Source organism: Pseudophryne corroboree, chromosome 11 (assembly GCF_028390025.1).
Source record: "Pseudophryne corroboree isolate aPseCor3 chromosome 11, aPseCor3.hap2, whole genome shotgun sequence".
NCBI lineage: Eukaryota > Metazoa > Chordata > Amphibia > Anura > Myobatrachidae > Pseudophryne > Pseudophryne corroboree.
This window is the reverse complement of record NC_086454.1, coordinates 15,010,219-15,033,955: the sequence shown is the minus strand read 5'-3', so window position 1 is coordinate 15,033,955 and position 23,737 is coordinate 15,010,219. Positions and strand designations below refer to the sequence as shown.

At 49.2% G+C, this 23,737-nt stretch overlaps 1 protein-coding gene across 1 annotated transcript in view; it reads right to left on the bottom strand.

Annotated features, from left to right (window-relative positions):
- Positions 1-247: 247 nt before the first annotated feature.
- Positions 248-23,737, bottom strand: part of LDLRAD3 (low density lipoprotein receptor class A domain containing 3) — a 150,922-nt gene continuing 127,432 nt past the window's right edge. The window contains exons 5-6 of the mRNA XM_063946290.1: positions 5,969-6,317; positions 248-4,193 (exon numbers count right to left, since the gene is read on the bottom strand). Of these exons, the coding sequence (XP_063802360.1) occupies positions 3,959-4,193; positions 5,969-6,317 (584 nt within the window). The 3' untranslated portion in view covers positions 248-3,958. The remainder of the gene's footprint in view (positions 4,194-5,968; positions 6,318-23,737) is intronic.

Genomic DNA, 23,737 nt, shown 5'->3' with positions numbered 1-23,737 from the left:
TATAGGACAGTATTCGCTGTGAGTGAAAGTCTTCTCATCTATTCTAATGCAGATTAGAGCTTGTTGTCTGATGGGCCGGGCTTGGTCTGACAATTTACTGTTATACCGGCAATCCATGACCTCAGTACATAGGCGTGGACGGCATAATTGGAGAGATCCAGTCGTGCGGATGGGATGGCGCAGTGGTATGGCTGGCAGGTGACTGCACAAGCGGGAAGATGGGGAGAATAACAGGCGACAACAGAACTTTATTTTGGGATTTAAAGATTTTATTTAATAGTCTGAAATGACGAGAGCGTTTTGCTTATTCACAATCATACATATTTTACACTTATTTATTAATGATATCTCCTCTGTTTGCAATCGGTCAAGCTGGGCAGCGAACATCTCTTGTTACTTCCAGCGGTCCCATTCTCTCCACAGCGGCCATTTTGTGGGCCGGACAATGTTCAGGGCATTTACTAGGAACCAGTAATGTCATTGTGGCACGTAGCAGCCATATGCAATTTCATTCATTACGTAAACTTTTTTTGTACCACAGTAACGGGGAACAATATCTGAAATTCTTAATTGTTAAATTCTTAATCAGAGCCTGAATAAGTGGTTTGGGGGCCCTTCCTGCCGCCTTTTGTCAAGACAACACAAAACATGACGTGTTAGGGTTAATCGTGGCCCCCGAGAGCCCACAGGGCCTTAGGTAGACACTAAGGGGGATGTTTACTAAGCAGTGATAAGAGCGGAGAAGTGGCCCCATCAACCAATCAGCAGCTCTGTATAATTTTATAGTATGCAAATTATAGATGTTACTTCAGTGCTGATTGGTTGCCATGGGCAACTTCTCCACTGGCTCACTTCCCCGCTCTTATCACTGCTTAGTAAATGTCCCCCTAAGTTGCCTAATGGGTACTGTGGCTGTATTTTGTTCCATTTTGGCCCACCCTCAATTAATATAACCTGCCATTCCAGGAATCCCAACCGTCTCTGAATCCAGGAGATGTCCATGACTGCGACAGGCTCTATTGCTGAAGAAGACTGGCCGGATTGAGCCCCTCCAGCAAATAGCGCTGCAGCGCAATCCTGCGTCCTGCCTTTACCTAAGGGTAAGGGGGCCATATATACTGGACGAAGGAGCAGGGTATTATAAAGAGGGTTGTCTATTTACACCAGCATCTATTAGACCTCAGCCGATGGCGTTATTAATACGGCGGCCTTATTATGGGGATATCGCCTCTGACATTCTAGTAACAATAATTATTCTCATACACAGCTACAAATAAAGGTGAGTGTACAGATATTATGCAGAGGGTGTCTGACAATAATACGACAGTAAGTGTCAGGGTACGCTCATTGATACGCCTTAGCAATGCATTACGAGGTCGGCAGCACCGACACCGTTATCGAAGTGTGTCAGCGCCGCGGCTATGCTGCAACTACATTTCTCATGTGTGGCCTGAAGTGGGATGGGCTGTGCAGGTCAGCAACAGTGCTAAAGTCTGGTCTATGTACATACTGGCTGCAATGCTAAAAACGCTTTCTGGTATATTACAGGTAGGGTCTAGGGGAAGGCAACACTGGCAGCTGTCTAGGGCTGGAGGTGTCATGGGGCACCAATGCTCAAGCTTGCAAACTGGCACGAGCATGATGCCGCCATGGGGGTAACGGCTGAAGTCTGTCGTCTTTGCATTGGTTGCAGACTACCGTGTCCTGGCAGTACCTGCGTTGAATATATAGCGCCACCGTTCAGTAAGTGCTATGTTGTACTTACATTGACTACTGCGCAGCACGTTTCTGTGAGTACAGGTTTAAGCTGCTGATTTTGTTTTCACTATCTCTCTCCTGTAACCCAGCGGAAGTTCTCCCATACTGGGGTCTCTATAATTCCTGCATCACGTTGTCCACCAATCAGATCTTTCACAATCCGAATATTAAATTGAAGCATAATCCAAATGCCAAATAGAAGTACCCGTTGTAGAAGTGCGGCATGGTCTGCGATTACCTCGTTACAATGTGTCAAGGCACTTTACAAAACAATTAGTGTAATCAGCAACACAGTAACATTTACATGTGAGGAAATGCAATGGATCAGGGTGAGCGGCTGTGGCCGTCCAGCTGTTAAGAAACTACATGTCCCAGCATGCCCCACCAGCCTGGCAGGAAGTTCCACATTACACATATATACATATTACAAATCGGAACAAGTAGACGGGTCACTATCTTCTCTTCTGCCTCTTTTACCTAAGAAATGTCATCATATTAAGCTTGAAAGAAAAAATATATAGTATTCCGATAGCTTAATGCACATGATAAGGTAATACAGCAAAGATTCCTAAGATCATATGTGTAGCAATACAATACTGCTCAGGCTTCATAGTCTAACACAATCTACCTTTTGGAAGGTCTCGTTTTGTCTCTAGTAAGCTTAGATTACGGTTCTGTCATTTATCCAGTCTGCTGCGAGCTGGGCGGCCATCTTGCTCCAGCCATTTCCACAGTGTGAACAGAATAAAGCATGACTGCTGCAAATTTTGGGTATCAGCTAAATAACAGGGTAAGAATGCATTAACCGCACCCACACAGGCGGGCCTGAGTCACTTGTTACCAGAGACTATAAGTGCATTAAGCTCTGCCGAGCGATGCAATACCATAGGCCAGAAGAGCAACGATCATCTACACGCAGTGAGGGGGCCATTTTGTACTCTTAACCAATAGGAACCTGTTGTGACATCACCTGGTTCCTTGTGCATTTGAATATTACTTCAGGCCGCAAAGTGTTTGCATCCGCAGTGTCCGTCATGAATATAGATTGGTTCAGCCCACAAAATGGCTGCCTGCACCTATGTGCAGGTGACCGGTGCACTTTAAGCAGGGGCTCGATCAGAAAAGGCACTGCGGACAAATAAAGACTCAGGAGTGCTGGAAGCTTTGATCAGTGGTGGTGAGGTTTGGTTCCACGGCTGGTGTGCAGACACGGTCTTACAGTGCGGAGTGCCTGTTGATTGTCTGGCGGAAAGCTTGATCTTCCGTTTATATAGGTTATCAATGTGTTCACCAAGTACAAAAAATTATTGTTCATTAGGTCTGAGGCAATTTTATTTTTGCCATAGTTGTGCAACATAGCCCCAGAGCATCATGGGAGTGTGTCACGCAGCTGCAGCGTCCTATTCTTCCTGTTCTATTGTTCTCAGCCGCTTGAGACGCTGACATTCGGATTCGCTCATGCGTGCCTGAGAGATTATTAATTCATCCTTTTCCCCGAGTATATTGGTGTTTTTCCATCACTTTTTTTTTTTTTTAATGTGTTCTAGTTTTCCGTGCGCAAGATCATTTTGTCTTTCAACAATTAATTTCCTGGCTAAAAGCTTCAAACTATAAAATTTTAACAAAAAGAGAATATCCAGGACGGCGTCTGGTTTTTAAGCCCTGAAGAGGCGAGACAGCTCGCCAGTGCCGCTGATCCCATCCAAACGTTTTCCACGACTGTAAAGCGCCGCTGACCCCTGCATACAGAGGAGACACGTACTTGACACCTCGTGCCTCAGTGATGTCAACTAGTGATACACTCATGGATACTGGGTCCACTCGGCCAGGTCCACGGCCGGAAGGGGAACGGTGCACTTCATACAGGGCTGCCGTGAGACTTCACTTCTTCCCAAATACCAAAACTAAACAGTCCCCAAAGCAATTCTTCTGTCCCAAACACATGATCCACTGTGCTAGAGGGTAAGTGCCTTATTGCTTTCAGGATAACGCACGGTAGCAAAACAATATTAAACAATACAAACAGAAAGGAGGAGAAAAAAAACTTCTAAAAAATATACCTCTGGAATCTATAAAAAATAGAAGGAACATTTGCCGGTAACGAGCTGCCGCAGACCAGCCCTTGATACGTTATCTTAGTCTATCTCCAGGCGGTTTCTCGCCGTACCATTGTTACCGGGTGGGTGGCGGTGGCAGCAGATTAGACCTCTAGGACTATATTGAGCTGGGAATCGCTGGAGGAGAGCGTTCCCTGAGGATCTGTAGGGCTGGCGGAGTCCCAAGTGCTACTGGGCGTGGTCAGGCTGTTGTCCGTCGTGCCTGCGCTGTTGGCGCTCGCTGTCCGAGAGCGGTACGGAGGAAGTTCTGTCATGCTGGAAGTTTCCACGTCAGAATGGTACGGAGGAGGGGGCAGGGAGAACCAGGGTGGGCGTGAGCTGTAAGAGAAGGAAACGTGCGTTTACCGATCTTATATTGGGGTGTAAGGACTGGATATTAGGGTGGGGCGAGAAACCGGTGGAAGGAGAGCTTCATCTTTTACTATACGGGTTTAGTATGAAATACCTACAATCAAAATACCGACAACAATTGACCGACAGTCAAAATTCTGACAAGGTCAAAATACTTAAACTGTTGACGGGTTAAACAGTCGACATGAGTTTCCCATTGTTTTTTTGGGTGTGTATGTCAACATAGGTTGACATGGACACCGTGTAAGTGTACCGCGTCCCCTCGCATGGGCACGGTTATTCTCCCTCCAGGTACACTGGGATGGTAAAGTATGAACAAGTCTGTTTTAATGAAAAAATCATGAAAAACTCATGTCGATTATTTGACCTGTCTACTTTTTAAATGTTGGTATTTTGACCATGTTGGGATTTTGACCGTCTGGATTTTAATTGTAGGTAAATTGACTGCATCCCAAGAACCGTGGCCCTCATTCCGAGTTGATCGCTCGCTAGCTGCTTTTAGCAGCAGTGCACACGCTAGGCCGCCGCCTTCTGGGAGTGTATCTTAGCTTAGCAGAATAGCGAACGAAAGATTAGCAGAATTGCGTATAGAAATTTTCATGCAGTTTCTGAGCAGCTCCAAACCTACTCCTACCTTGCTATCACTTCAGTCAGTTTAGTTCCTGCTTTGACGTCACAAACGCCCTGCGTTCGGCCAGCCACTCCCCCGTTTCCCCAGGCACGCCTGCGTTTTCACCTGTCACTCCTGCGTTTTTTTAGCACACTCCCTGAAAACGGCCAGTTTCCACCCAGAAACACCCACTTCCTGTCACTCACTCACCGATCAGCAGAGCGACAGAAAAGCGTAGCTCGACCTTGTGTAAAACTGCATAGTATTGTGTGAAAGTACTTTGCACGTGCGTACTGTGGCCCGTATGCATGCGCAGAAATGCCGCTTTTTCACTTAATCACTGCGCTGCGTCCGAAAGCAACTAGCGATCAACTCGGAATGAGGGCCATAACTGGTACTTGAATATTAAGGCCTCTGCTACTGTTACAGCCATTAACAATGTTGCAATACGTCATTTAATTTGTGCTTACATAGAAACACCCACTATCATATTATATATATATATATATTTCTATTTAAGTCCCTCCCCCTTACTGTATCACAATCTCTTTTGCTCACCCCTCCTGCATTATATAACTCCCCGCGCCTGTGTTGCAGCAGGTCATTTCCTCTCCCACTCCTGGTCTACTGGACATCAGTTTAGAACCTGCTCCCCACCCTGTGACTACATCGCGGGACCCCCTATTTTGTCCTGGCGTACTTGGTGCTCCTTGCCCTATGACACAGCAATAGAATTGAAATTTACCAGCCCAGTGTAATGCGGTATATGTACTGTCTGTCGTTGGAAAAGATCCCTCAAGGATCAAAACATTAGAATCAAAGTTGATGGGTTTTTTTTTAAACATCCGTCTTCGCACCTTTTTTTTATTATACTGCTGTTACTTGTAGTGCACCCCAGCTAGTGAACGAAGAAGCACAGAGTCATCGCCTAGCTATACGAGGCAGAGGTCTGTGCAGTCATGCCTGTATATTAGGAGGACATAAGAGATCTTAATGTCACCGTTTGTAAAGAGGTTACTTTAAGAGGAGATGGACAGGTTGCAATCACCAGATAGTACTGGGCTCCATGGCCGCTGCACCCCTTCCCGTTAATGAGAGAGAGAGATGAACGCATTTAGGAGAGAAGACTCACCTTTGGTCAAGCACAGCCTCGCTATAGGACGGGGGGGACTCAATGTTCACTGGCGGCTGGTATCCCTCACTAGACATGTACTGGACCCCGTTGTTGACGTTGTAGGTGACTCTGCAGTTGTGGGGGTGATCTAAGACCACCAGCCTGGAGAGGAGCAGCGGGTGTTGGAGGCGGTGTACCGGGAGACTCATCAGGTTGGTGCGTTTCCTCTGATGGTGCAGGATAAGAGCCAGGAGTGCCACCACCAGCACGAAAATCACAGAGCTCCCGATGATGGTGTAGGTAATGCTGGGGTAATAGAGAAGCTGGTTCTCGGAAGACACGTACTTCTGCTCCCCGACGCCGCTCTCTGAGGAGGAAAGAGGAAAAGGTCAGAGTGATGGGAGCATCATGACATCCTTCCCCGATACGTGGCTACCACAATATCACAGCCGGGCACAGAGATAGAACACTAGAGACACACACACTTGCATGGAAATACTTAGAGCTGGCCTGGCCAGCCTGTGGCTCTCCAGCTGTTGTAAAACTACACATCCCAGCATGCCCTTCCACCATTTTATCATTACCTAATAGCAAAACTGTGGCAGGGCATGCTGGGACTTGTAGTTTCACATCAGCTGGAGATCCACAGGTTGGCCAGGGCTGACTTAGAACTACTCTACAAATCTACTGCAGACATTAATATTTAGCACCCAGTGCACTTTTAAACCATAGAGTGAAATGATTCTGAAGTACCACAGAGAACAGGCGCAGGTGAACCACGAACTGACCACGTGTTGAGACTTTTGAGGATCGGATCTCGTATTATACTGCCCTTTTTTTTAGGGGTGCATTTTGCATCTTCCAGTATCACTTTAGTGGAGCGACGCGTTTCGCCATGTGACATGAAACTAAACCCAACATCCTTATGAGTGAGGTTATACCATACAGTATCTTAGGAGAAAATCAGAAATGTTTTAGTTAATGAAACCGATGGTTTTAAAGAGGCGGGAGTTGGACTTTGATGTGACCGTTACGCTTTGGCCAGGTCACCTCGTCAAGTGTCTCTACCTCCCTGCACACCTGATGCGTCTCTAGTTTGCAGAGGCTGCACTGTATGCATGAACTATATAAGGGCTCTGGATGGACCCTTCACTTGTAATGAAGGGTTCAGTATATTTTGTTTGTCATGAGAATGTCAACATGCTTGACATGTGGACATTGGCCACGTCGACAAAACTTTTCTTGTGGTCCAGCAGTGACTTATCTTATTCTACCATTCCAGTGGTGTCTTCCGGGTCCAGCAATGAACCGCCAACCCTCCCATCCTGCAGTTTAACCCTTAAGCACCCGTCCCGCAGCCTAACCATCATCGTCAGCATTCTGAGAGCAGATGTCGAAATTGTGAAGATGTCAACAATGTTGACATCATCATTTTTATAAAGTAGACATTGTGATTGATGACTGCATCCTGTAATGAACATGAATAATTAAAGCATGCAGTGTTTACAAAAGCCACCAGGAGAACTTTATGGGCCTCAGTATTAGGACAAATGTATGGGGGAGATGTCTACAGACATTGTGGACATCAGAGCCCTTTGTACATGTGGTGCCGCCACAAAGCAGCAGATGTATGTTGTTTTAAATATGTGGTCCATGCATCTGCTATGATGTATTGATTTTACAGGTGGTCAATACAATTAAGAACAGGGTATTTATAGTCAGATACTGACGAATAATGCTATTGTCTCTGATGAAGTTGCACTGTAGTGTAACAAAACGCGTCAAGCGGTTGTATTCTGCTCATTTGAACCAATTAGTAGTTGATGAAAGGATCTTCAAGGATCTGTATTATAATGGGATTATAATATCATCGCAGGTGACCACCCAATTAATTCAAAGACAGTTTGCTAAAAGGACTCCGGATCCATACTGTAAGAAATGGGAACTATCCTTAACGATTTGCTTGTAAAACATCTTTAACAGCTGCAGTATTTCTGCTAACGACACTAGATTGCATGCTACCATATATGAAGGGCGCATTAAGGTCATGCAACAGTTTGGATGAATGAAACAGCTAGTTTTATTGGTGGAACTTTCTAGGCAATGTGGATTCAGAAAAAAATACTTTTATTAAATAACTACCATAACAGTTTAATTATCCGTGGCTCTTAATATTTCATGCATATAAAATATCTCTTGGATTCCGGTTTGTCTCGTTAGGATTTATTACACTTATACAGTCCTCATGAGTAACTGTTTAATAACTTGTGCATTTTTGTGCATAAATTGTTTATGTAATCCACATTTATATTTTTACTAGCCACTTATTGTTACCAGTGGAGAGATTAGCGCTGTTTGCGTTTATTATGGATGATCAGTTTCCTGGCACTTGGTCATGTCGTGGCGGGTTATATTATCGCCATTAATGGGTATTGTCCCTTTTGGGGTTCGGATACATGGGGGGATCGGAGCGCTGTGTAGTCAGTACGGGCCTCGGAGTATTATATGTACTAATGAGACGCTACAAAGTGACAAACTGTTAATTTTTATTTCTCCGACTTTTGCTGCTTAACTAAAGTGCGGCAGTTACTTACAACGCTACTCTGAAGTTTCTTCTACAGCGTGCCAGCCATCTGCTCGCTGACACTTTCCTGCCATTCTAAGAGTCTGATTTGTAGTCCCAAATTTACAAAGCGATGAAACATAAATTAAATTAAAATGAACATGTCACAGCATGGCAGATATAATGTTGCATGGTTGAGTGCTTTCGAAGCGTTACATATTGCGTAATGAAATATACACTTAGAAAAGTCGGTCACATTCACACGGAACATTCTGAGAGGAACTGTAGATGATATATAGATTCTGACAAGTACTTATAACCGGTTTGTTTTCCCGTAATGGTCAATAAGGCACAATACGCATTTCCTCGGAGTGCGTAATAGGTGCCAGCTACAGCATGTGACACGTCAAACACAAAGTGACAGTACCAGGCGTTACATTGGGAAATGTCTCTAATTACCTCTTACTCTGCATGTTTAGTGCAATTTTCAGTATCCATTCCTCTTACTAGATTTTAAGTGTTAATTTTATTTGGGTATTTAATATGCAGAAGTATTCAATTATCAGATAGATTTCAGAAAACATGTAATTAAGTGGATTGTCATGCACCGAGGTTCATGGAGATTGGACTGTATAACTGCACCTGCCCATCTGCAGAGGGAAAATATTAACATATTGCCAATTATGAAATACTTAACTATGGAAACAGCATTTAAAGTGATCTGGGTTTAGTTGTTTGTAAGAAATAAATGAATACAGGCGCAGCCATTGCCTTTCACAGGTAAATATAAATTACATTTACGGCAGTTTGCTTTCTTTAATGTGTCACTGATGCCTTTCTGCTGTTTCATCCTGGATGACATCTCGCCACCTCAAACTGAATATTTCCAAAACAGGATTAATTCTATTTCCACCGGCCAATAGTAGTTACCAACCTGATATCTCTATCACTGATATCTCAACAATCATCCCTACCCCACAAGCTCGCTGCCTAGGTGTCATTCTTGACTCTGAACTGTCCTTTGTTCCCCACATTCAGTCTGTCTCTAAATCATGTTACATACATCTAAGAAACATCCAAAATACGCCCATATCTTACACAAGACACAGCAATCACTCTAATCCACGCTCTCATTATCTCCCGCATTGATTATTGTAATAGTCTCCTGACCGGTCTTCCCAAACATAGGCACTTTATTCTAGTCATTTTATCTTTAAATATTTATATTTTTAAATCATGGATTGTTTTTAGTATGTGTCTCCAAAATGTACTTATATATTGTTTAGAAGCCATATTCACTGCAAGTTTTCTAACTTCGTTTTTTAATGATATGTTTAACTGCTGGGCAGTATAGGATCGCGTCCCCATAACAACGGCTGGACGCTGGGCGGAGCCGTTTCCGGGGCAACGGATAAGATTTACTTTGGAAGCCCCGGCCGGAAATGACACGCTCAGTTGCCATAGGAACGGACAGTGAGGAGCATGGGAAATGAAGTCCGTTTAGACCCGCCGACGGAAGTGACGCGGCGGTACTATGGCAACCCGCCGCAGCTGGCGGAGAGTTAGTAAATGAGGGAGATTGACATCAGCTGCGACCGGAGGGTTATGATTGGACTGAGGACATTTAAATTCTAAACGTTTGGTAGCTCCACACACGGACTCCTTGAAAAAGACCCCAGAACAGGGGTGGAAACGCGTCGGAGACAACAGCAAAAGCAGCCCAGGACAGACGCATGACTGTTACACCGGGAGACTAACTACAGCCAAGTGAACATCAAGGGTGCCCGGGACTCTCTTATATTGTGCTGATTCTGAACTGTTTACTCAGTTCATGGGATTCCTGTAATTACATTCATTACATATGTGCTGGACATTATGCTGTTTATATGGTCCATGTGGAGCTAATTATTCCATGTATATTTTGTGTTTGCCATGTAATTAAAGGTGTTTGTACTGTACTTCACTATATGAACCCTTTCTCTTATATGCATATAAAATCTGTGTGCAACTGCTAATTGCCTTAAGAGAGAGTCAGATCAGCACCATCTCTGCAGACTATCCTGTATACAACAGCGCCGGATAAGTGATACCAATCTTTTTTACTCTCACCACTACAATCCATTCTGACTGCAGCTGCGAGGCTAATCTTCCTCGTTCATCGTCTGCAGATCTACTCTGTCAGTCCCTCCATTGGTTACCGGTATTCTACCGTATTAAATATAAAATACATTTACTTACATACAAGGCTATTAACCAAACTACAACAACGTACATCACTTCTATCATCTCATAATATCTCCCAACCCGACCTCTCCGCTCTGCACAAGATCTACGTCTCTCATCCACACTCATTACTTGCTCCCACTCACGACTTTCATTGGGCTGCACCCACTCTATGGAATGCCCTACCACACACAATAAGACTCTCCTCTAGTCTCCAAACCTTCAAGCATTCCCTGAAAACTCATCTCTTCAGGCAGCTTATCACATTCCAGACCCACCCACATAACCTTCACAGCTTTCCTATCCGATTATATCCCCACTGTATAGTCCACACATATCCTCACATATTTTCTTTCTTCACTCTCCTTTCCCCTGACCCTGGTTCATCATTGCTGTGATGTGATATCATGCAGCCCACCAAGAACCTTTACAATCCGGTGGACAACTATGCACTAGATAGCACCTATCCTTGTGTATAAACATAGATTGTTAGCTTGCGAGCAGGGCCCTCCTACCTCTGACTGTTTGTAATTACCCAGTTTTGTTGTATCATTGTGTCCAATTGTAAAGCGCAATGGAATTTGCTGCGCTATAGAAGAGACTGTTAATAAATAATTGACAAGGCTACAAACACTTAGGGGCTAATTCGAACGGGGGCAAGGCGGCGGCGTTATTGGGGCGGCTGCGTGACATCACACGCAGCTGCTCCAATCAAAAAGATGGCTGCGGGCCTCCTGCCGTCGCAGCCAGTCTGCACCGGCAGGAGGCTTCCCTAATTTCTGCGACCGCACACTAATTGCGACGCGATCGCAATTAGTGCGTGGTCACAGATGGGGGCGGCGGTCAGCCTATGAGTCAAAGGATTGCAAATTCTGCTAAATAGCAGAATTTGCAATCCTTACTGAACAGGGTCCCTAAACCATAACTACTGTGGGCAGGAGTGGGGGGCAAGCTGCCATGTACCCCTTCCCTGTTCTGACCGCCACTGAACACTTTTTTGCAGTCATTTAGCCTATAACCCGGGGCGGATAAGGAGAGGAACGGGCCTGTCTGCCTACGCGCAGCCTCCTCCTCTCTCTCTTGCAGGCACTATGGGTCTGAATCATGTTTGTAAGGAATTGCAAAGCTGCTGTGCAATTCCGTGTCATTAAAATGCAGCTGCAGCTGGAGGCGTCTGTAGGAGAGAGAGGATCTGCGTGCTGCGTGTGTAGGAGAGAGAGGATCTGCGTGCTGCGTCTGTGGGAGAGAGAGGATCTGCGTGCTGCGTCTGTGGGAGAGAGAGGATCTGCGTGCTGCGTCTGTGGGAGAGAGAGGATCTGCGTGCTGCGTCTGTAGGAGAGAGAGGATCTGCGTGCTGCGTCTGTGGGAGAGAGAGGATCTGCGTGCTGCGTCTGTGGGAGAGAGAGGATCTGCGTGCTGCGTCTGTAGGAGAGAGAGGATCTGCGTGCTGCGTCTGTGAGAGAGAGAGGATCTGCGTGCTGCGTCTGTGGGAGAGAGAGGATCTGCGTGCTGCGTCTGTAGGAGAGAGAGGATCTGCGTGCTGCGTCTGTGAGAGAGAGGATCTGCGTGCTGCGTCTGTAGGAGAGAGAGGATCTGCGTGCTGCGTCTGTAGGAGAGAGAGGATCTGCGTGCTGCGTCTGTAGGAGAGAGAGGATCTGCGTGCTGCGTCTGTAGGAGAGAGAGGATCTGCGTGCTGCGTCTGTAGGAGAGAGAGGATCTGCGTGCTGCGTCTGTAGGAGAGAGAGGATGTGCGTGCTGCGTCTGTAGGAGAGAGAGGATGTGCGTGCTGCGTCTGTAGGAGAGAGAGGATCTGCGTGCTGCGTCTGTAGGAGAGAGAGGATCTGCGTGCTGCGTCTGTAGGAGAGAGAGGATCTGCGTGCTGCGTCTGTAGGAGAGAGAGGATCTGCGTGCTGCGTCTGTGAGAGAGAGAGGATCTGCGTGCTGCGTCTGTGGGAGAGAGAGGATCTGCGTGCTGCGTCTGTGGGAGAGAGAGGATCTGCGTGCTGCGTCTGTGGGAGAGAGAGGATCTGCGTGCTGCGTCTGTGGGAGAGAGAGGATCTGCGTGCTGCGTCTGTGGGAGAGAGAGGATCTGCGTTCTGCGTGTGTAGGAGAGAGAGGATCTGCGTGCTGCGTCTGTAGGAGAGAGAGGATCTGCGTGCTGCGTCTGTGGGAGAGAGAGGATCTGCGTGCTGCGTCTGTAGGAGAGAGAGGATGTGCGTGCTGCGTCTGTGGGAGAGAGAGGATCTGCGTGCTGCGTCTGTGGGAGAGAGAGGATCTGCGTGCTGCGTCTGTAGGAGAGAGGATGTGCGTGCTGCGTCTGTAGGAGAGAGAGGATGTGCGTGCTGCGTCTGTAGGAGAGAGAGGATGTGCGTGCTGCGTCTGTAGGAGAGAGAGGATGTGCGTGCTGCGTCTGTAGGAGAGAGAGGATGTGCGTGCTGCGTCTGTAGGAGAGAGAGGATGTGCGTGCTGCGTCTGTAGGAGAGAGAGGATCTGCGTGCTGCGTCTGTAGGAGAGAGAGGATCTGCGTGCTGCGTCTGTAGGAGAGAGAGGATCTGCGTGCTGCGTCTGTAGGAGAGAGAGGATCTGCGTCCTGCGTGTGTAGGAGAGAGAGGATCTGCGTGCTGCGTGTGTAGGAGAGAGAGGATCTGTGTGCTGCGTCTGTAGGAGAGAGAGGATCTGCGTGCTGCGTCTGTAGGAGAGAGAGGATCTGCGTGCTGCGTCTGTAGGAGAGAGAGGATCTGCGTGCTGCGTCTGTAGGAGAGAGAGGATCTGCGTGCTGCGTCTGTAGGAGAGAGAGGATCTGCGTGCTGCGTCTGTAGGAGAGAGAGGATCTGCGTGCTGCGTCTGTAGGAGAGAGAGGATCTGCGTGCTGCGTCTGTAGGAGAGAGAGGATCTGCGTGCTGCGTCTGTAGGAGAGAGAGGATCTGCATGCTGCGTCTGCAGGAGAGAGAGGATCTGCGTGCTGCGTCTGCAGGAGAGAGAGGATCTGCGTGCTGCGTCTGTAGGAGAGAGAGGATCTGCGTGCTGCGTGTGTAGGAGAGAGAGGATCTGCGTGCTGCGTCTGTAGGAGAGAGAGGATCTGCGTGCTGCGTCTGTAGGAGAGAGAGGATCTGCGTGCTGCGTCTGTAGGAGAGAGAGGATCTGCGTGCTGCGTCTGTAGGAGGGAGAGGATCTGCGTGCTGCGTCTGTAAGAGAGAGGATCTGCGTGCTGCGTCTGTAGGAGGGAGAGGATCTGCGTGCTGCGTCTGTAGGAGAGAGAGGATCTGCGTGCTGCATCTGTAGGAGAGAGAGGATCTGCGTGCTGCATCTGCAGGAGAGAGAGGATCTGCGTGCTATGTCTGTAGAAGAGAGAGGATCTGCGTGTGTAGGAGAGAGAGGATCTGCGTGCTGCGTCTATAGGAGAGAGAGGATCTGCGTGTGTAGGAGAGAGAGGATCTGCGTGCTGCGTCTGTAGGAGAGAGAGGATCTGCGTGCTGCGTCTGTAGGAGAGAGAGGATCTGCGTGCTGCGTGTGTAGGAGAGAGAGGAACTGCATGCTGCGTCTGTAGGAGAGAAAGGATCTGCGTGCTGCGTCTGTAGGAGAGAGAGGATCTGCGTGCTGCGTCTGTAGGAGAGAGAGGATCTGCGTGCTGCGTCTGTAGGAGAGAGAGGATCTGCGTGCTGCGTCTGTAGGAGAGAGAGGATCTGCGTGCTGCGTCTGAGGCTGCAGCTTTGGATCACTATCGCATGGTTTTAGGCAATGGCCAGCAGTCGGATCCTGGCACCCAGGTCTTGGAAGTCAGCGTCTGACGATGCAGGCGCTGGGTCCGCCACGCCTGCTGGGTGACACTCCCACTGCGCCCCCCAAACTCCGCAGCATGAAAATCAGTAAATCATTTGTATTTTATACTAAGACCGATAACAAACAAACTGAAAGTAAAGATAAAGGTCACAATCAGGGGTGCACGTAGAACTCTGTGAGGCTATCGCCCCATCGCAGCTGCCCCGCCCGCACCTATGCTGCACCCCTGGTCATAAGATATTTGTGCATTTTGCACACGGTACGGTATCTCTGAGGTGCGGTAATGAACAGATATAACTGCGCACTGAGGGCGTGATTCAGATGCAATCACAGAGCGGCTAATGCACACATCGGTTGCTATTTTCGTACTACGTATGCATCTGAACCGCAGTGCGCACACACAGCGAGTGACTTGCGATAGCGGTCGCACCAACAAATGAGTCTCAAAGTGAGTGACAGGAAGACAGAGTTTGGGGGTGGTAACGGGGAGTGGTCGGGTAAACGCAGGCGTTTCATGGCTGTACAGACAGCGTTTTCTGGGCGTGCATAACTTAGCAGTTGCGATCTCGCTTGCTACTGGAGAGCCCTCAGAGTCCCAGAGAGCGGCTCAGCCTGCGCGTCTACAGCGGCACTCGGACTCTGCGGCAAGACCCGATATGTGCAAATGGTACCGATGCTTCTGCAATTGTACGGCATCGGACAGAAATGATGTGACAGCAGTTGGCCACCCTATGCTGGTATTCGCATATAGGTGGTCATTCCGAGTTGATCGCTAGCAGCTTTCGTTCGCTCGCAGCGATGAGGCCAAAAAACGGCACTTCTGCGCATGCGGCGCAATGCGCAAAGTAATTTTACAACGAACGATGTGGTTTCACACAGGGTCTAGCGAAGCTTTTCAGTCGCACTTCTGGCCGCAGAGTGATTGACATCAAGGGGGCGTTTCTGGGTGTCAACTGACAGTTTTCAAGGAGTGTTCGAAAAAAACGCAGGCGTGGCTGGCCGAACCCAGGGCGTGTTCGTGACGTCAAAACAGGAACTAAACAGTCTGAAGTCATCGCAAGCGCTGGAGCTACTCTAAAACTACACAAATATTATGCCGCCGCTCTGCGATCCTTTCGTTTGCACTTCTGCTAAGCTAAAATACACTCCCAGTGGGCGGCGGCATAGTGTTTGCACGGCTGCTAAAAACTGCTAGCGAGAGAACAACTCGGAATGACCACCATAGTCACAACTGCTTACGGCAAAATCTAGCAGCACCAAGAACAGCCGCAGCTGCGTCAGACCCTGGAGGTCCACTCTATAAAGGGAAGGACAAGTGGCAAAGTTCTGTCTGAGCAGATACCCAGCATTAGGTTATAGGAGCTTTAATGCTGATTATTTATCCAGCAGCAACGGGCACAGTATTACACTTCCCAGCGCTGCAATGTCAGACGCTTCCTTGCATGACTTGGCGTCGCTCAGCACTGACAGCAGAGAATAACTGTTTCTATCACAGCTTTGGAATCTAATAACAACACGGGATCTGCCAAATTCTCACTGTCTGGGAGGGATAATGCTTTCGGAGGAGAGTATAAACACCGATATAATGGAGGTGAACAGGCGGTCTGCTCCTCCTTGCAGAAAGAATGACGGACTCGGCCTGCGTAGCTCAGCAAGTGCTTGGAACGGCGTCTGATTCCGACACTTCTGGGGGGCCCCCAGCTCCAATAAAAGAGCAGTAAAGAGAACGCGCACAGCGGCAGAGGGAAATGATAAAAGTCACTGCGTAAAAAGAGATTTTAAAGAAAACAAGCGGCTGCCAGGATTCTGCAGTTGCGCTGGGTTCTCACGTATGACACCAGGTGTAATAGTCCTGTGCTGCAGGAGAGGAGAACGTAACCTCAGTATGAATGTAACGTATTCCTCCGTACAGCAGTGACAAGCGCCGGGTTCTCACAGGGCAGGATTAGCTATAAGGCAATTAGCACTTTAACTCCATAAACTATAACGGCGGACCAGTGCTCAGGCAGTGATAGAGACACTTTCTTACGTTTCACAGCTAGCTGACCTACGGGAGATGTGGCGGGAGGTTAGGAAAAGCAGAGGAGGGCGTGACTGGGTGATGTCATTTGTAATAAGTGGGCGGGGCAATGTGCATGATAACAGCATCTTCCTCCTGAAATAATTTTTTAAATCGCAAGCGAACAATGCACCACAAGAGAAGACACAATATGCTGACCATATGGCCGTATACTGTATACAAGATACACCAAGATTGCCAAGGGTAGTATATGTGCCTGGGTTACACCGGCAGAGAACAGTATTTTATTATTATTACATTTTATTTATAGGGCGCCACAAGTGTTTTGCAGCGCTGTACAAAGGACAGTACAGGGAGACAATACTTAGCATTACATTAAGTAAATAACAAAAATAGAGTACAGGTAACAAAGAGCAACACAATTCTCACACATAATACAGCTTAGATGTACGAAAAAGCAGGTAAAGATGGTCGCTGAGTAGGAGAGAGCTGCGAGTGAAATGTGTTGAGAAGAGGGCTTTGACAACAAGAGGAAAGAGGGCCCTGCTCTGAAGAGCTAACAATCTAGTGGGAAGGGGCAACAGACAGATGACATGAGGTGGAAGCAGGCGGGAGGAAGCCTGATGGCAGGGTGTAAGCAAAGCTAAGATGTTCAAGGCATGAGACAGGGAAATGGAGGAGCAGCCTCAGCACTGGGTTATGCATCGGGAGGGTACGCTTTGATGAAAAGCTGGGTTTTCAGTGCCTGTTTGAAGCTTTGCAAGATCGGGGTGAGTCTAGTGGAGCGGGTGAGTGCGTTCCACTGAAGGGGTGCAGCACGGGCATAGTCTTGAACTCGAGCACAGGAAGCAGTGACCAGGGCAGAGGAGAGGCACCGGTCATTGGCCGTCCGTAGGGGGCGGGAGGGAGTATGAAGGGAGAGGAGGTTGGAGATGTAGGGAGCAGTGGAATTAGAGATGGCCTTGTATATGAGGGTGAGGAGTTTGAAGAGGATTCTGTAGGGGAATGGGAGCCAGTGTAGATTTTGTGGAAGGAGACTGGCAGATGTGGAGCAGCGGGAGAGGAAGATAAGTCAGGCTGCGGAGTTGAGGACAGATTGAAGGGGAGCGAGATGGGAGCAAGTGAGGCCAGTGAGGAGAACATTGCAGTAGTTGAGTCGTGAGATGACCAGTGAGTGGATGATGAGTTTAGTTGCACTCTGGGAGAGAAATGGCCTGATGCAAGCAATGTTGCATAGCTGGAACCGACAGGATTGCGCTAGAGCTTGGATGTTGGGTGCAAGGGAGAGGGAGGAGTCAAGAGAGACGCCCAAGCAGCGGAGTTGGGGAACGGCAGAGATGATGGTGTTGTCAACAGTGATAGAGATATTTGTGGGGGGTGTTGCTCTGGCTGGGGGAAAGATGATGAGTTCAGTTTTGTCCATGTTGAGCTTCAGAGAGCGCTCAGACATCCAGGAGGAGATGGCCGAGAGGCAGCTAGAAACCTGAGAGAGGACAGAGGGGGCAGATCAGGAGAGGAGAGGTAGAGTTGTGTGTCATCAGCATAGAGGTGGTACTGAAGGCCAAAGGAGTTAATGAGCGCACCCAGGGAAGAGGTGCACAGGGAGAACAGAAGGGGGCCGAGGACAGAACCCTGAGGAACTCCAACAGTAAGGATGGAAGGGTGTGAGGTGGTGCCGGATGCAGACACAGCGAAAGAGCTGTTAGTGAGGTAAGAGGTAAACCAGTCAAGGACGGTGCTAGAGAGGCCAGCGTTTTGGAGTGTGCGGAGGAGGAGAGGATGATCCACGGTGTCAGAGGCAGCAGAGAGGTCCAGAAGGATGAGCAGAGAAAAGTGGCCCTTGGATTTGGCCGAAAGCAGGTCATTGGTGACTTTCACCAGGGCAGTCTCGGTGGAGTGGAGTGGGTGAAAGCCAGACTGTAGTGGATCGAGGATGGAGTTATCAGAGAGGTAACTTGTGAGATGGCTGTAGACCAGTCGTTCCAGTAGTTTGGAGACGAATGGGAGAAGAGAGATGGGGCGGTAGTTAGTGAGTGATGAAGGGTTGAGGTTGTTTTTTTAGAATAGGGGACACCAGAGCATGTTTGAATGGTGAGGGGAAGATGCCGGTAGAGAGCGATAGGTTAAAGAAGTGAGCAAGGTGGGAGCAGGCAGTGGGGGGGGAGGGAGCGGAGAAGACTGGCGGCGAAGGGGTCCAAGGGGCAGGTTGAGTGGGGTGGGAGGATAAGATGAGGGAGTGGACTTCCTGATATGAGGTGGGTCGGAAGCAGGACAGGGTGGGATAGATGGAGGGGAGGCAAAGTCAGTGGCAGTGAGGGAGGATGGGAGGGGAGGAGGAGGGGGTCGAAGGAGAGTGTTGAAAGTTTCAAAGAGATGGCGTGGACTGGAGGACTGAGAAGAGATGAGTGCTTGGAAAAAGGATTGTTTGACGAGAGAAAGAGCAGAGCTGTAGGAGAGTATGAACTTGAAATGGAGTAAGTCCACCAGAGAGTGAGATCTCCTCCAGGAGCGTTCTGCGGAGCGTGAACATTTTAGTAGTATATGTGCCTGGGTTACACCGGGAGAGAGCAGTAGTATATGTGCCTGGGTTACACCGGGAGAGAGCAGTAGTATATGTGCCTGGGATACACCGGGAGAGAGCAGTAGTATATGTGCCTGGGATACACCGGGAGAGAGCAGTAGTATATGTGCCTGGGATACACCGGGAGAGAGCAGTAGTATATGTGCCTGGGTTACACCGGGAGAGAGCAGTAGTATATGTGCCTGGGTTACACCGGGAGAGAGCAGTAGTATATGTGCCTGGGATACACCGGGAGAGAGCAGTAGTATATGTGCCTGGGATACACTGGGAGAGAGCAGTAGTATATGTGCCTGGGATACACCGGGAGAGAGCTGTAGTATATGTGCCTGGGTTACACCGGGAGAGAGCAGTAGTATATGTGCCTGGGTTACATGATGGTGACTATCATTTGCTCTAATGTGACGTTTGCAAATGCCTGATGGGCCGGTCCGGCCACACAGAGCGGGGCTGGCCTCCCACCATTCTGCTCTGCCACTGGGCATGCAGAAAGATTAGGGCATTCCGCAAGGCCACACGCCTGTGACTCGCGGCACGCCCCATGAGCTGCGGATGCGCCCCCTTGCCATGCACTAACGTAGAGTGCTGTGCCATCACTAAGCGTGTAACTATGGCAGCAGCGTTGGAACAGTTGAGTCCCGCCCTTCTAATGGCCAATAAGAATTTATTTTGAAAAACTTTATCGCTACAAGAACAAAAATTGGCAAAATAACATTTGGATTAATGAGAGTAGCTGGTAAGTAGGATTGGCCAACAAGGGGTTAGTCATGAGTGCTTTGCATGAATTAGCATGAATCCATCGATGGTATTACTCATCGATGGGCGTTGCTTATTTGTGATGGCAGGTCTAACTAGTGACCCAAAGGGGTGGCACGGAGCGGGGTGCCAGGGTGAAGCGAAGCTCCGAACAGACAAAAAGAAGAAAATTGCCTCCTCTGCCACCAGTAAGTGAGTGAAAACCATTGAATTTCCCCCATCAGTGGCAAAACCATTGACCATCGATGGTGGATAACCATCCCTCAGGTTCTCAGGCTTGTGATTGTATGCAGGACTATAGTAGTATTATACACACACATTGTTATATATTTTTTTAAATCAAAGTTTTGATTTCATTTGGAAAACCAGCGTCTGTCATTCCCATGTACGCTCATTTGCATATATTTACATACAATATGCTATTAGCAACAGTGCAGGGTCATCAAACACAGTGTATTGCTCAGAGAGCGACATATCCACCCTCCCTCCTATGCCACCTCCCCGCATTCTGCTGCCAGGAATCTGCCAGGGAAGATGGGAATCCAACTTTTACATGAAACTTTTTGTTTCACTTAATTCCATCTGTTTGTTCCCATCAGTGCTGTAAATAAGATGAATATACCCAGCGAGAACCCGGCATTCACACGTCACTCAGCAAGGTGCCATAGCAGAGGCAGAGACCGTCAGACGCGGTTCCAGTAGCGCTGTTCTGATAATGTAACGATAAACTAGTCAGAACTACGGGAACATTAGACCGGAAAACGAGTCACGTCTTCTGTCTTCTCCAGGTATGTGTGATGAATACATCCCGGACATTCTGATGTCTGAACGATGCTTTGTGCACACTTACTGATGTTTCCTAAAATAATACGTGTTGGCTGAACCAAGTGCCACCCGTATAACTGTCCACAAGATGATGCGCGGAGAGGGGGGCAGGCACAACGAAGCCCCTGCGCTCGGCACAGGTTCTATTCTCACTCTATGGGCCACGAGTGGGAATAATCCCTGTCGCATAGTGAGGGTTCGGAATCCCGGAGTCGGTAACCGCCGGTCACAAACGCATCCCCTTCTGGGTACCTTCGTCACAGTGTGGAGATGTGCCCTGTATTGCAGGGCATATCGGGGCTGCAGTGGGGGTGTGCAGGGGATCTGTGTCCCCTGTAAGGTGCGGCGGTGGCTGGCGCTGGGGCGGTGTGTCTGTCCCCAGCGCCTGTCAAAGTACGGTAACGAGCAGTGCCATGGAAGCGGTGCTTCAAACTTGGCGCCAATTAGGCAACCAATTGGAAGCGCCGCCCCCGGCCTTTCAAAACTGGTGCCCTCCGTGAGCCAATCACGGCTCGCGGAGTGGCAGCCAGTGGGAAGCGGCCGTGGCGAGCCAATTGGAGCTCGCCGCGCTGCACCTGGCCCCACCCCCCAGCGTCTGATGTCAGCCGCTGCCAGGGAGCGGCAGAAGAAGCGCGTTGGCCGGAGCGGAGAGAAGCCGGGTGAAGAGCTCCAGCGACGGAAGAGAGAAGACGCCAGGATCAGAAAGAAGACAGGCATCGGCGGCTGGATGCAAAGAAGAGGCGGCGGTGCCACTGGCCAAAACGGGCCAGTGGCAGAAGAGTGAAGATACGGACCGGAGAAGCAACCAGGTGTGGTATGAATAGGAGCGAACGAAGCACCCCTCTGGTGCCTCTCCCACCGGGACAGGTAGGCCCTCGGTGAGGGCATCTGTCAACCCCTTCCTCCCTGGACCATCAGGGATCGGGCACTAGACCCAGGCCTGTGGCGCAAGGTAGGCGGGCACTAGGCCATAGGCCTGTGGGGACAATTAAAGGGTATTAGGCCCTAGTTCAAAGTGTGGCACATTAGGGAATAAGGTGACCCTGGGCATTAGGCCCAGGTCACCCATCTGGCCCCTATGTTAGGCGGGCGCTAGGCCCGTGGGTGATGTCAGGCCTTTGCGCAGTTTGGGGGCGCTAGGCCCAGTTAATAAGTGCCCTTCCCAGGTGAATAAGGGTGGTACTGGGCGCTAGGCCCAGGCCACTCCGACGTGCCCAAAGGCCTGAGCCCCTGATAAATTAGTGTATGGGGATGTGTTTCGGCTGTACGGCGCCCACCCCTCAAAGTAAGTTTTTCCCCTGTATGGAGGAGCGGTTCAGCTCCGCACATATATCCACAGCAGCACTAGGGGGGTGTTGTGATTGTTGTTTCCGTGCAGGGTAAAGTTTGTGCATAGTTTGTGTTGCACCACACACACCTGAGCCAGTTTGCGGGCTCTGTTCATGCAGCGAGTGTAGCGGACGCACACTAGGGTAGCTCCTGGCCCTGCACGACTGTTTGTTTGTTTTGCCTCCTTACAGGGACCTGTATGTGGAGAAGATCAGAGTACAAGACTGGCAACGGTGAGCATCCTATGTGTCTGTCTGTCCCTGTGTCCGTCTGTCCCCGAGTGTCGGTACAATGGACCTCGCTCAGCCGTGCCAGGTCCAGCTACACCTCAGCGTGAGTGCTGCATGGGTGAGAGTCAGGTGGCTGCGGCTTTATGCTGATGATGATGATTTTCCCCTAACCGGTGAAGGACGCCGCCTCCCCTCCCGTATCCTCTTTTCCTTAGGAACAGAGATGTTACTCCATCGATTTCCTTTCCTTCCTAGCTCGTCCGTCATCTGCATCTGAAGGGGGATCGCCGTGTCCAGCTCCAACTGAAGGTTCCAGGTCCGTTAAAAGCTCCGTGACCTGAAGGTGAAAGTGCAGCAAGCGGTGAGACTACACGTGCACGGAGCAGACACTGCACCCGCACCGCCCCTCTCACAACATGAAGCCACAGACATATCTGTCCACCTGCGTAATAGCAGGCCACGTACGCATCTGTTCTCCTGTGTCATAGCAGGCCACGTACGCATCTGTCCACCTGTGTCATAGCAAGCCACGTACGCATCTGTCTGCCCGTGTCATAGCAGGCCACGTACGCATCCGTCCTCCATGTCATAGCAGGCAGCACACACATCTGTCCTCCCGTGTCATAGCAGGCTGCGTACAGATCTGTCCATGTGTGCTGTAGCAGGCCGTATACGCATCTGTCCGCCCGCGTCATAGCAGGCCGCATACGCATCTGTCCACGTGTGCTGTAGCAGGCCGTATACGCATCTGTCCGCCCGTGTCATAGCAGGCCGCATACGCATCTGTCCACGTGTGCTGTAGTAGGCCGCATACGCATCTGTGCGCCCGTGTCATAGCAGGCCGCATACGCATCTGTCCACGTGTGCTGTAGTAGGCCGCATACGCATCTGTGCGCCCGTGTCATAGCAGGCCACGTACGCATACATCCTCCCGTGTCATAGCAGGCCGCACACACATCTGTCCGCCCGTGTCATAGCAGGCCGCATACGCATCTGTCCGCCCGCGTCATAGCAGGCCACGTACACATACATCCTCCCGTGTCATAGCAGGCTGCGTACGCATCTGTCCACGTGTGCTGTAGCAGGCGACAGGTGCAATGTACTTCAAATGCAAAATTCCCACATCTACATATAAATTCATTTTCCTACACACTATAATTATGGGAAGCTGAATTTGGGTTCCTTTTATCCCTACTTTTTCCCTCTTTCATGAAAACTGAGCTACAATGTTACAACAACCTACAAGGCAACACTTGTTGGAACCCTTTTCCCTGCAATATAAATCATATAACACAATGGAGGCACAAGTGATCTATCACCGTGTGGCAACGCGCCTTCCTAGGTCTGCGAATCGGGACAGTCACACCTAGACAGGGCCTGGCGGGATGCGCGCATTAGGCGCTTTGCAGGTTTTCGTGTGCGTATAATATATCCCGTGTATATTTGGTACATAGTTAATAATTGATAGTTAAGCCTTCGACAG